The 13,997-nt window shown below is 39.3% G+C and overlaps 1 protein-coding gene across 1 annotated transcript; it reads right to left on the bottom strand.

Moving 5' to 3' along the window:
• Window positions 1-7,349: 7,349 nt before the first annotated feature.
• LOC145234482 (fatty acyl-CoA hydrolase precursor, medium chain-like) lies at window positions 7,350-12,875 on the bottom strand. The gene is made up of 9 exons (XM_080099208.1): window positions 12,718-12,875; window positions 11,779-11,974; window positions 11,151-11,347; window positions 10,455-10,618; window positions 9,636-9,796; window positions 9,050-9,286; window positions 8,534-8,690; window positions 8,077-8,323; window positions 7,350-7,515 (listed from the first exon to the last, which is right to left on the bottom strand). The coding sequence occupies exons 1-9, from the start codon at window positions 12,873-12,875 to the stop codon at window positions 7,350-7,352; spliced, it is 1,683 nt and encodes a 560-aa protein (XP_079955334.1).
• Between the last annotated feature and the right edge of the window lie 1,122 nt (window positions 12,876-13,997).

The raw sequence follows: 13,997 nt of genomic DNA, 5'->3' as shown, positions 1-13,997 counted from the left end.
AGGTTAATGACGTCACAAAATCATGAAATTACGTCACCACATAGTTTAGGTCATATGATGACGTCATGCAAAATTTTGCGTATCTATGACGTCATTAACCCTGTTTTGAACAACATCAAAAAAATTGACGTCACTGATGCGAAGCCTTGCCAACCACTGTTGCAATAAGGTCGAAATAAACTACCGAACAAAAGTTAGGTACAACACCAAATTACAAATTAGTGTTGATAAACCAACAAGAGAGCTAGCATTAGACTAAATTGATAAAAAACAACATTATAAGTTGAAATTAGTGTAAAATAATACTTAATTCCACAAATGCTCACAATAATTAACATTACAATCAACAATATTGACCAAAAAACAACAAAAAATAGATACGAATCATAATGTTTCTATGGCGCGAGAAATTATGACGATTTTGGGTTCCTTTTTTAATGTATTAACACAAAAGGGGATTCCCAAAACACAGCATTAGGAAAAGCAATTCTTATGAGGGAATGTTTGAGAGCCTACATCTCGGCTTTGCGACGAGCTAGCTACAAGCGGGAGCCATCGCAAGAAACCTTAGGGCCCCTACCGTCGATTGATGCACCCCCGGTAGATATGTCACCGGAGGGCGCTGCACAGTGCCCCCTCTCCCAAAGGACCTTTTTTAAAAATGGTAATTGTGACGTCACAAAGTCATTTTTTGGAATTCGAAGTCGGCAAAGACGGTAAAAAATAGATAGAAGCCTCAAGAAGGCTGATGAGCAATTTCAAGTCGATCGCTTGATTACTTTTCTCTCAGCAGACAATTTAGTTGAGGCATGTCGGCCTTGTGTAGAGTCGTACGTACCCGTTTGTTACCAAGTGTAGAATCGTACGTAAAAACGGTCATCTTTGAGAGCCTACATCTCGGCTTTGCGACGAGCTAGCTACAAGCGGGAGCCATCGCAAGAAACCTTAGGGCCCCTACCGTCGATTGATGCACCCCCGGTAGATATGTCACCGGAGGGCGCTGCACAGTGCCCCCTCTCCCAAAGGACCTTTTTTAAAAATGGTAATTGTGACGTCACAAAGTCCTTTTTTGGAATTCGAAGTCGGCAAAGACGGTAAAAAATAGATACAAGCCTCAAGAAGGCTGATGAGCAATTTCAAGTCGATCGCTTGATTACTTTTCTCTCAGCAGACAATTTAGTTGAGGCATGTCGGCCTTGTGTAGAGTCGTACGTACCCGTTTGTTACCAAGTGTAGAATCGTACGTAAAAACGGTCATCTTTGAGAGCCTACATCTCGGCTTTGCGACGAGCTAGCTACAAGCGGGAGCCATCGCAAGAAACCTTAGGGCCCCTACCGTCGATTGATGCACCCCCGGTAGATATGTCACCGGAGGGCGCTGCACAGTGCCCCCTCTCCCAAAGGACCTTTTTTAAAAATGGTAATTGTGACGTCACAAAGTCCTTTTTTGGAATTCGAAGTCGGCAAAGACGGTAAAAAATAGATACAAGCCTCAAGAAGGCTGATGAGCAATTTCAAGTCGATCGCTTGATTACTTTTCTCTCAGCAGACAATTTAGTTGAGGCATGTCGGCCTTGTGTAGAGTCGTACGTACCCGTTTGTTACCAAGTGTAGAATCGTACGTAAAAACGGTCATCTTTGAGAGCCTACATCTCGGCTTTGCGACGAGCTAGCTACAAGCGGGAGCCATCGCAAGAAACCTTAGGGCCCCTACCGTCGATTGATGCACCCCCGGTAGATATGTCACCGGAGGGCGCTGCACAGTGCCCCCTCTCCCAAAGGACCTTTTTTAAAAATGGTAATTGTGACGTCACAAAGTCCTTTTTTGGAATTCGAAGTCGGCAAAGACGGTAAAAAATAGATACAAGCCTCAAGAAGGCTGATGAGCAATTTCAAGTCGATCGCTTGATTACTTTTCTCTCAGCAGACAATTTAGTTGAGGCATGTCGGCCTTGTGTAGAGTCGTACGTACCCGTTTGTTACCAAGTGTAGAATCGTACGTAAAAACGGTCATCTTTGAGAGCCTACATCTCGGCTTTGCGACGAGCTAGCTACAAGCGGGAGCCATCGCAAGAAACCTTAGGGCCCCTACCGTCGATTGATGCACCCCCGGTAGATATGTCACCGGAGGGCGCTGCACAGTGCCCCCTCTCCCAAAGGACCTTTTTTAAAAATGGTAATTGTGACGTCACAAAGTCCTTTTTTGGAATTCGAAGTCGGCAAAGACGGTAAAAAATAGATACAAGCCTCAAGAAGGCTGATGAGCAATTTCAAGTCGATCGCTTGATTACTTTTCTCTCAGCAGACAATTTAGTTGAGGCATGTCGGCCTTGTGTAGAGTCGTACGTACCCGTTTGTTACCAAGTGTAGAATCGTACGTAAAAACGGTCATCTTTGAGAGCCTACATCTCGGCTTTGCGACGAGCTAGCTACAAGCGGGAGCCATCGCAAGAAACCTTAGGGCCCCTACCGTCGATTGATGCACCCCCGGTAGATATGTCACCGGAGGGCGCTGCACAGTGCCCCCTCTCCCAAAGGACCTTTTTTAAAAATGGTAATTGTGACGTCACAAAGTCCTTTTTTGGAATTCGAAGTCGGCAAAGACGGTAAAAAATAGATACAAGCCTCAAGAAGGCTGATGAGCAATTTCAAGTCGATCGCTTGATTACTTTTCTCTCAGCAGACAATTTAGTTGAGGCATGTCGGCCTTGTGTAGAGTCGTACGTACCCGTTTGTTACCAAGTGTAGAATCGTACGTAAAAACGGTCATCTTTGAGAGCCTACATCTCGGCTTTGCGACGAGCTAGCTACAAGCGGGAGCCATCGCAAGAAACCTTAGGGCCCCTACCGTCGATTGATGCACCCCCGGTAGATATGTCACCGGAGGGCGCTGCACAGTGCCCCCTCTCCCAAAGGACCTTTTTTAAAAATGGTAATTGTGACGTCACAAAGTCCTTTTTTGGAATTCGAAGTCGGCAAAGACGGTAAAAAATAGATACAAGCCTCAAGAAGGCTGATGAGCAATTTCAAGTCGATCGCTTGATTACTTTTCTCTCAGCAGACAATTTAGTTGAGGCATGTCGGCCTTGTGTAGAGTGCGCACGCTTTGGGCTTACGTATTTTTGAGCAGCCCCACAATTTTTTGTTGGTTTTGGCAAACGGCAAATTTTCAAATCACATGCGAAAACAAGCGGGAATGACTGGTAAAAACGTGCAGTAAACAGCGATAAAAACGGTCACGCGACAAGTTCGGGGCTGTGATCCTGTATGGTAAGGGATTCCAAAAACAGCAGACGAGTGCGATCTTAAGATGACGCCAACACATCTTGGATTGGGTTTGAAAATTTATCGTGTTTTGTGTAAGTAACATGCTACATAACATAATTTTGTTTGGAGTGTCACAAACATCACAGTTCATTTTAATAATTGATTAGCAATGCAGTTAAAAAGACATTGTATGGTCGTTGAGAATTCATTTGGTCATTGAAATTGTTGGAAACATTTGAATCTGATTTACCGCACATCATACTCGTAATGCACCTAACTCGATATGTGAAGAAGACAATGTACAGAACATTCTTTTCTATCGGTATCCACAAGGTGCTGCCTCCTTTTTTCTTGCTTCCTGTCTATCTTTCATGTTTTGCTACGTAATTATTTTTTGCAACAAGCAATTTAAGTGATAAAAAACAAAACGCAGTTGGGACGACACATAGTTTTTCTCCTAACGCTATGAGTTACACTGTAGCACAATTTGACGATGAAATGGCCTGCATGAATTAATAGATCTTCTAAATATTGCTTTCTTTTATAAATAAACCTTCAAAGATGGCTGATTTTGCGTTCGATGCTAGCTTAGGGAACAACTGGTTTCTTTAAAAGGCCGATATGCCACAAACAAATTAGCTGCTTTGTGAAAATTACCTCAGTAATCAACTTTAATTGTTTACAAGATTTCTTGGTGACCTACTCTGGTTTTACTGCCTTTTCCAACTTTGTTTCAAGAAAAAGTGATCAAAAAGGTAACTTTTTAAAAAAAACTTTCTTATAAAACTAGTGGTATTGGTTGTAAGTCGGGTCTGACTTCACAGGCCGGGTTCGGGTCTTGTTTGGGTTTCATGAAAAACGGGCTTGATTCGGGCCTGACTTTGCACTTGTATCGGCATTTTTTTCAATATGCTTAGCGAGCGAAGTAGCCAGCTGCTGGTCCTGACCTAATGTCATAGAGCCCTAAAACCCTATGTTTAAGACCAATTGTATTTTGGTCTTTTGGTTGTCTTCGTCTTTTCTGAAGCTTTAATACAGGGGTGTCCAACTCGAAAGCACCGCCGTGACAATCTAGGTTTCAAAATATACTCGCGTGCCAACGTTTGGTAGGCCTACTTTTTTCAAACCATGTCTTAAACGTCTTGACGGTAGAAAAAAATATGTTGTCAAACGCGAGTAATGAGTAAACTTGTTTATTATACTCCAGAAACCTTTTATATCACCATGTTTAACCATGTCGCTTAAAGCGCAGAATCCATAACATGGAATATAATACGACAGCATAAAGGCCCGGAATTATCCAGAGTTGGAATTTCAAGCGCCTAAAAGTAGATGGATCAAGTCTAAAAACGACCAATTTATTTAGTGGATTTGTGTAACCTTGATACTGATCATCTTTACTGAAGTTAGAACAAAGGCCAAAAAGAATCAATATAAAACTATTAATTGCGTGACAAATTTTAATGTTTACCATCTAGATGTCCAAAACTTGCGTGCCATTTTCAAATGCTTTGCGTGCCAATTTTGGCACGCGTGCCACGTGTTGGACACCCCTGCTTTAATATATACGCTTGTCAATAAAACTTTCCGGCCTAAACGGGCTTCCCCAAAACGATTCGGGTTCGGCCGAGTTTCGTGCTTCTACTTTCGGGTCGGGCTCCAGTTTCAGGCCCATTTGCAACTCTGTGTTGTAGCTTTCTCTGTTGACACATTTTCCGTGAGGCATTTGAGAAAAAAAAACGATTGAGTCATCATCATCCTAATGAACATGTCTTCGTTTGATAAATTTTTTTGTATTTTCACATTTTCGTATTTATAGTGCAGCATTTTTGGGTATTTTAAGTATTTTTTTGCTTTCAAAAACGCTCAGATGTGAGCAGTAATGTATAAAAGTTCAATTTGTTACTGTACCTTAAATGTGTTTTCCATTTTATTTCCCCCTTTTTACCACAGTGGTTTGCAAGGGGGCGCATGAGTGACGTCAATTTTTTTAGTGCTGTCAAAAACAGGGTTAATGACGTCACACATACGCAAAATTTTGCATGACGTCATCATATGACCTAAACTATGTTGTGACGTAATTTCATGATTTTGTGACGTCATTAACCTATGTACGTACAATTGTACACTAGACCCAAAAGTTCTACTTTTGCATACTAGTGTACAACAAATTAAATGTTAAAATCTGCAATAGCTATGTCAAAAACCACACAAAAACAATCACTAGGAAGTCAGACATGGTATTTCTCTTAATAACAACAGAATAAGACAAGGCAACTTCTCTCATGAATGACAATGATTCTTCCCCAAAGTATTTACCGTTTTAGCATCACATTTGTCATTTTACTTCTACAAAAGGGTTTACTCACTTTTGAGATTTTCAACAGTTCCAGTAAAACAATTCAAACTCGTTTTCGTTTTGATTTGAAACAAAATATTGAGCCTGAAAGCGATTACTTCAGATACAAAGAACAGCAGTCACAGAGTCACGTGAGCGCAACGTGCGAGGTGCGACGACAAACAATTGCGCAATATGCTAAATCCGGTACATTGGAATTCAAATCCACAGCTATGCGAAAATCACACAATGCTCACAACATCACAAAAAATGCAAAACAAAATACAACGAATTTATCCTGCAATAATTTATATCAAACCTCGGAACAATTCAAACAAAATTATAATTTTCATCAAATTTTGTTAAATCCAAATTTCCGATTGGACTATTTTATCGTTAAACACTGCAAAATTGTTTTAATCCTGTTAAATTAAAATAAAGAATGTGCAAAGTCCATTCAAAATGCTCCTTGCCGTTATAAGAATAAATTATAAGTCAAACATGATTACCTATGTATTAGACGTGGTATATCTACCTCAGGATTATATTCCCTTCACCAGACTTTTACCAGACAAAACAAATATGGCATATCCATGGCAATGTCAGAAAGGCCATATCGTAGATATGCCGCACGTAAGTTATACAAGACTTTTATATAAACGGGGATAATTTTTGATTGGGTTATGAAGAGATGAATATCGATTCAGCAAACGATCAGTTGGCCCTGACTGTGCAGAAACGTTCACGACAATCCTTATTCCTCCCAGCTGCCTGGAACTCTGGAGGAAGCTGAGTCTTCATCTCCGGCTGGGTGGGCCATCGATCTTCTGTCTGCCAAAGAAACTTTGGACCAGTCAGCCATGGGGAGCGGATAAGCTTGCGCTCGGAAACACCTCACGAAGCAGCATCGGCAGGATGTGCCTCAATATGGTCAAGACTTGTCCGTTTACGAATTTCGGCCAACATTGGTTTAGTGAGATGTCGTAAGTTCAACTCTAACCAAATTATTTCTTGTCCAGGCACCAAGTGAACTAGTTGAGCGAGATCTACTTTCTTTTTAATGCTATTGTCAAGAACTAAAGTTTGCTCAGGTGCAGAACAATATTTTGGGGTTGGTTGTATTGAGACTGAAACCTAGACTAGCGGTTTGCTAAGTCTTATGTTGAAGTCATGTGTTTGTATAATGGTGTACTGGTAATATTAGAAATGTTGTATAACCATGTATGTAATCGGATTATTGCCATGTGTGTTGTATGGTAGCGCAGATGGTGGTGTGTAAATGGTTTGTATTTGGAGATATTGCTTTGCTAAAATAGTTGACCTTTCATTCAAACTGGAATCAGCACGCAAAGAGTCTTAAGCACAAGACTGAATTCATCCTTGTTTAAGTGTAACTTGAAACATACGTTTTCACTGTCATATTTTTGCATATGTTCTGTCATTGCATGAATAACTATTTGATGAACTGATTTTGTGCTCCGTTTTTGTGGGATGGTAACTTTTAGGACAAGTTGTATAAGTCTATGTTTCAACTCTTTGTTTCTTTATTTGGCCGGTGGCGCTTAAAAACATGAGGCAAGTAAAAAATTAAACCCGTCGAAAGCTTTCTGAAAACAACGCTTCTGGAAGCATGGCAGATGGTCACTCATATACTATTGGGTAATTTTATTGGGTTGTTGGTGCATCACAACAGCACAAGCACATGTCTGTAATTAGGAGGCGTTTGACGCTTCGGAACGGGCTATTAACGCTGTTCGGTGTTTAGTTTTGTGACAAGTTTTTTCCAGAACTTGTATCTATCTCCGATTAAATTGTTGTCCTCCTCGAACGGCATTTTAAACACTAGATGTCGCTTGTCGTCGCTGTTGTATTTTGGCCATTCTGCATCTGTTCTGGTTCCATTTGGGTTTCTGCAATTGACGAAGTGTGATTGATTGACAAATATAAACTTGCATTGCGCATGTCCACCAAAAGATCCCAAAAGTTTTACAATGTTTGTGTTTGGCAACTATTTCACAATTTTGGGTAATTATTTTTTTTTAAAGTTTTGCCTGCAAAATTTACGTGTGGCAGAAATATATTATTGCCCCTAGTTACGACTGTTGAACTAAAGCAAAGTTTTTTCGTGACCGAAGGACCCCTGTCAAACGCAACATTCAAAACAAAAAATGTGCAGTAAAAATGTACCATTATATTGCAATAAACTGACGTTTTTAAACGCTAGCTAAATGCCTTTTTAAAGATTGTTTTAATTTTACTTTGTGCTCTGTTATTTAACAAAACACGACATTTTTCCTCATAGATTGTTAATGTGATTCATTTGTTATGGAGCACCATAACAGAATTTATAAAAGATCTTCTTTATAAATCGTGCAATCAAAGAGATTTCGAAGTAAAGTAAAACTTAGTAAAGTAAAACTTTTTCCCCTGAAACTTATCGCACATTACAAGCCCTGTATAGAAAAACATACCCTGTTTTTGCAAAGTTGCAAATAAACGACATCCACTGCTTGGAGAGGTTTTTCTCGTCTTCAGTGAACTTCATCTCTTTTGCCACCGGTCCGTTGCCAAACGGAACACCAAAAGTAAATACTTCGTCATCAATATGATCAGCTTCACAAAATTCAGGCTTCTTCGTCATATCCCTGCTGAATGCTTCATTATGGTGCATTCGTAGTTGCTGAGTCATGTAATACATGTAGGTGGGGTGACCAGCGTCTGTGTACAATTTTTCGCCATGTAAGTTGGTGTAGTATATATAGGATGACCGTAAACCGTTCATAGATGCTTTGTTTAAAACAATTAAAAAATGGCGGGGCAACGATAAATATAAGTCAAATTTATTAACGTAGTAATTTAACCGGCTATGGTTTGGACCACAATGATAAATATTGTGTAAAATTTGCACAGCTTAAAAGTTAACGCAACCTGAATGGGCCAAGGCTTGTTCCACACTTGGTACAAGGAATGTGAGATCTGCACTAACATCTGAAGGAAGTTTGCTCCACTTGTATTTGTCGTCAGCAGAAAATAATTTCATAAATTCATCTTTAATCAATGCGACCCCCTCATCCAGTTTATTGGGCTATAGAAACATAAACAGTTACATGATGTTATGACGTGTTGTTTAAAGACTGGGTGGTTTATGACTAGGTGTGTTTTCATGATGGACATTTGCCTACAATGTTCTACTTTTGGAGGACAAGTCCTTTTTTAACAAAAAACAAGTTGCCCTCTGATAAAAAGTGGCAAATTTTTAATATAAATTTTCATTTAGCAGTTATGCCTTTAAAAACAGCCAAAAGTGTATCTCAAGCTTATGTTTTTGAGAAAGATTTTAAAGACATTGCAGCTTTGTGCCACTCCAAGCATGTGTTTAGTCGGTTGTGAAATTTGTAAAATAAAATCGACAACTTAACAGAATGTAAACATTATCCAACTCACCGGGATAATGTCTGCTACTCTTAGGCTTGCTTTGGTAATTTGTAATCCCGTTTTCTCGTCCAAGCCATGAGTATAATCTGGAGGATTCCTAGCGGCCAGACAACCACTTCCCTCGGAATTGTTGCACCCGATAATGTAAGGAATTGGTGCAAAGTCTCCGTCGGCTATTAAATCTCTTGGATGCTTGGGAAAGAATTTCCCATCAACGACTGGTGTGAAGTCAACCAGTTTCTCTATCTGAAAACAAAATATTAAGGTGAAGCAGATGTACGTGTGACTGTTCCGTATGACAAACTAACTGAAAGACTTATGTGGCCAATTGGTTGACGGTATAGGTGTTTCTTTGACAATGTGCTTCTTTTCTAGGTATTATGCACTGTTCCGTTCTGCACTATGCAACACAAACAACATGATATTTGGCGTATTGTGCTTTGTAGCTCTTTACAACACTTAACATGCGTGTTCTGTGGGGTAGTGTGTTTAAACAACATACGAGATGTGTCGTTAAACTGCAGTCGTACACGGCTTAATGTGTCGTGTGTTGTTCTTCTAGTGTACGTTGTTATCATAAAAAATTAAATTTTACCTCAGTTTCGTAATGTTTCACCGATTGTTCTTGAGCTTCGATGAGCTTTTTGGCTGAAAGTGACCTTAACTTGGCAAGGATGATTTCCGGGTCTTTATCTTTGATTCCAAGTTCATCAAATAAGTAACAATTGCTGATTTCGGTATTCTCCTTGGTTGCCACTTGGAAAGAATGTAAAAAAACATGTGCAAAGATAAAAAACAACATTTTGAAACGTAATGTTTTATCATAAACTTTAAAGCAATCTTATTATAAATTTAGCCTTTTTTACCATCGAGTAAAAAACGAGTAAAAATACTTATATCGTGCGTGATTTGCACAAAAGCTTGCAATGTTGCTTAAATCGTGTTTGTGCGTTTAGCGTGTCGCAATTATTTTATGTCTGGGTGTACATATAAGCTTTAGACGTACCAACTGTAGACGTACAGTTGATGCGAAGCTACAACGTACAGTTGATGCGAAGCTTTCCTGTGGTTGGCCATACAAACAAGCTCTGTGGGCAAGATTAAATGTGCACGCTTTGGCCATACACTAGTCTACTTTCATGTGTATGAACATACACACAAGCTCTTGTACACTTGGGACCAATGCGAGGAATGTGATATGTGCAAACAGTGCCAATTTACACCGCATAGGTTTTCATATGCCCAATTACAAACTCCCTTGGCACACTAACACGTAAACTGTAGTTATAGTTACAAAAGTTTTTGCCTAGAATAGATTTCGCCGAGAATGTGAAAACAGTGCTAAACAGATTGTTGTCGAACAAAACCCAACCGAAAAAAGCGTTTACACAACTTACACATTCTCACAACTTACAATTCCAGTTGGCAGCTCCGCTATGACTAATAGCGCGATGAAACAAACCACGTGACAACGGAGATAACACGTGACTGCTGACTGACATTGCTCCAGCACTTTCACCAAATATGGTGATGTTATTTGGGTCGCCCCCGAATGCAAGAATGTTGTCTCTTGTCCACCTGGAAAATGTCATTGAGTGTAGTTGAGTTTATCTCGCTTGGTAAAAGACAACAAAGCGACACAATTTTACTAAAACCATCACCAAGCCGGAAATAGCTGGGCAACGTTGAAACGTTATGGGGCGCATAAAAGAGGGGGGAGGGGCACAATTGGTGGAAGAGAGCAAAATGCGCTGCAGCTACACCGTCATTACAAGGCGTTAAGTGACTGGGGCTCACAAGAAAGAGAGTTTGGCGCAATGTGAGTACTGAGTAGAAACGATTGGAAGTTTAGGTACAGATTTGTTTCTGTTGTGTCACATACATGTGGTTTCTGTGGTATATGTAAGTTTTCCTGTTTCAACGTAGTGCCGAGTTTTGTATGTGTCCAAACCCTTGCTTCATACTTTTTTCTTATTAAGCGTGTATATATTAACGTTTTCCAACAAAATAGGTTTTTATTGTTACACTATGCTCACTCCTATGGGACGTCGAAAGGTCGGGCTTGTTAAAAAAAACTGCCTGGGAGCATCAGCTGATTAACTCTACTCACTCCATTGCCATTTTTTGATCAAGCAAACCCATATTCCCTGGGCATGAACTCTCCTTTCCAAAACTTATGAATCCAAAAGCATTAAGTCTGTGTTGAGAGACCACTAGAACAACGTCTTGCAAACCACAAAGGGTCTGGCCATGATATCCGACACTGCTACCCACAGAAAATCCTCCACCGTAGATCCAGAACAGAACCTAAAAACCAGGGCGCAATGGAAAAAAGGGAAATCATGTGAATAAAATGAAATTTTCTGAGGCAAATCCTTTACATAATCCTTTACATACTTTTTTTAAGAATCGTCTGTGGGTATTCACATTTTCTTGGTTGTTTTTGTTTGCCAAATATCCCATAAGCGTATCTGCGTATTTCTCAAACCACACTGAGCATATCGAGGTCTAGAATCTTAGGCACAAAGACCTTATTTTGGTTTGGTATGAAGTCAAACGTAGTGTTGTGGTTTTAGTCGTAATGTTGTGGTTTCAATCTTATGCCTGAAGTACTATACCCCCGGGGTGTAATTCGACATGGTTAGAAACATTTTAGTGATAAAAGATTAATTTGTGCGTGCGGATTAGTGTGTTAAAGTAACTGTAAGGTAACCAAGGGGAATTGTTGTTGTTCTTACTGGTAGTTTTGCATCTTTGTTCGGGTTTGGAGTAAAAACGTTCAGATAAAGGCAATCTTCGTCAAAAAATCGCGGATTTTCATCTGCTAGTCGATAATTGGCGACGTATTTCTCAAACATTTCCACAAAGTTAGGACTTTGCATCGGCCCCGGAGGATATATTGTTCCGTCTCTTGTTCCTTCCCAAGCTTCAGCACTGCAAAGCATATGTTTAATACAGACTGTAATAATCACAAAACGTATGTTTATATGCAACGAAAAAGTCAACCTAGGTTATGTAAAGGCGTTTCGTGGTATAAGGAAATAAAAGTACAAACCCACAGGGCAAGAGAGATTACACGTTATAAATTAGTCGTTTGTCTTGTTGCAGTAATAAACGCGATACGCAATGCTAAATTTATCCCGAAATATTTTTGATCAACAAACTTTAGTAATCCTTTGAAACGCCCGAGGTGCTCAAATACATAAAGCTCATTGTTTCTGAATGCAAGCGTGCACTTGCGATTTATTGCATAAGGTTACATAATTAGGTCGCTGCAATGCTAAGTATATTTGATATGTAGACTGTTTCATTACACCAATCCGAAGAAATTTCATGTGCAAAGCAACGATGTTAAAAGAACAATAACTTGATTTAGACGGGGCGGTTTAGCGTTCGAAAAAGACAAATGGTATTGGAGATCTCCGATTGCCTATTGGCAGGCATGCATAAATTCACAGAATTAAAGCGTTTGGCGACAGACACTTTCGTTTGTTCTTGAGGGTCATACATGCTGATTTCAAAACAAATGGAAGTTAAAATACCTTATTAACTGTAACATTTTCACTAATTTTGTTGCAAGTTTGGTTAGCAGCCCTTGCACTTGCCATATAACGACCTTTGCGCGTTCCTCTTACATAACAATTCAAGTGCAGAATCAAAAACAACGCAAAAAATACCTTTGCGGTGGTTTAAACCTGAGATCGCCAACTGGTGGTTTAGCAAACGGGATTCCCAAGTATCCATAAACTTGTTGAGCTTCTGGACATTTCGCTTTGGCCAATGCAAATCCACTAACTTTTCCAAGTGATGTCGACACAATCGGACAATCTGACATTGTTATTTTGAGGTTTGCAGTTCGATAATTACAAACCCTGATAAAATAATCACGATATGTACATGCAATAAACTAATGTATAAACATTTTAAACCTATTTTTTAACCTAGCTCAAATTTATCATTCTATTGAAGTTTAAAAAAAAGAGACCTATTACCGAAATTAGACTACCACATAAACCACAACTTGTCAACTACACGTTAGATCATAAAAAGCTATTTTTTTTATTGCATCAAATTGATTTAAGATCAAAGCTTAACTGTTACTTTACCTAAACATCTATAAACGACCTAGATTCCATGCAAGGTCTTGAACAATCTATCCTATCTTTGCACATATTTGTTTGGCCAAGATTCTAACTAGCAACCGGGATCACTTGAGTTAAATTACACGGTACCATTTGAGTTTAATGTCTCAGCAAACCACTTTATTGACTCAAAAGGCTGCCTATTAAAACGCTGAATATCAGTTTCAGCATACCGACTGCGGTGTAATACACAGACAAGGCATTAATGCGTGCAAAGGCATTTGAAAACTGGTTGCAAAGTTTCTTGCTACTCGCTTTGGTAAAAACCATTTTCTTCGTAAAATGTAGACTGGATTGAGCTGAGGAAATTCGTTGGCTATATTTACCGTTGTTATTAAACATTGTTCTGTCAATATTTTTTACACAATCTAGTTTCTGCAAACTTAAAAAGTATGGTTTATCTGGTTGCCACATGGGAACATTTTAAAACTTCTAAACACAGCTCGCATTTTTGTACTTGCTTCTTTGTTTTGTCCCCAGTTGTAACTACGTTCAGTAGTTGTTTCAGTTTTTGTTTACCATATTATTTGGCTTTGACTATTTCTACTACAAAAAAATGTTGACTATTTCTACCTATTTCTACTACAAAAAACATCATAGCTTGCTACACCGTGCAAGATTGAGTTGTGAGAACAATTTTCTATTAACATTTTGAGTATGGTTAAAAAGATATTGAGTGGCTAAAGAACAAAAATATCCGTAAAATCGTGTATTATTGTAAGCCAGGCCTATTCAAGTTGTTCTAACGTATAGGGCCTTCCAAGCATTTTAGCACATGGCAAGGCGTAGACTAAAACATCCAGCATTATGACTGA

Source organism: Phallusia mammillata, chromosome 6 (genome assembly GCF_965637545.1).
Source record: "Phallusia mammillata chromosome 6, kaPhaMamm4.hap1.1, whole genome shotgun sequence".
NCBI lineage: Eukaryota > Metazoa > Chordata > Ascidiacea > Phlebobranchia > Ascidiidae > Phallusia > Phallusia mammillata.
This window is presented reverse-complemented; position numbering and strand designations above follow the sequence as displayed.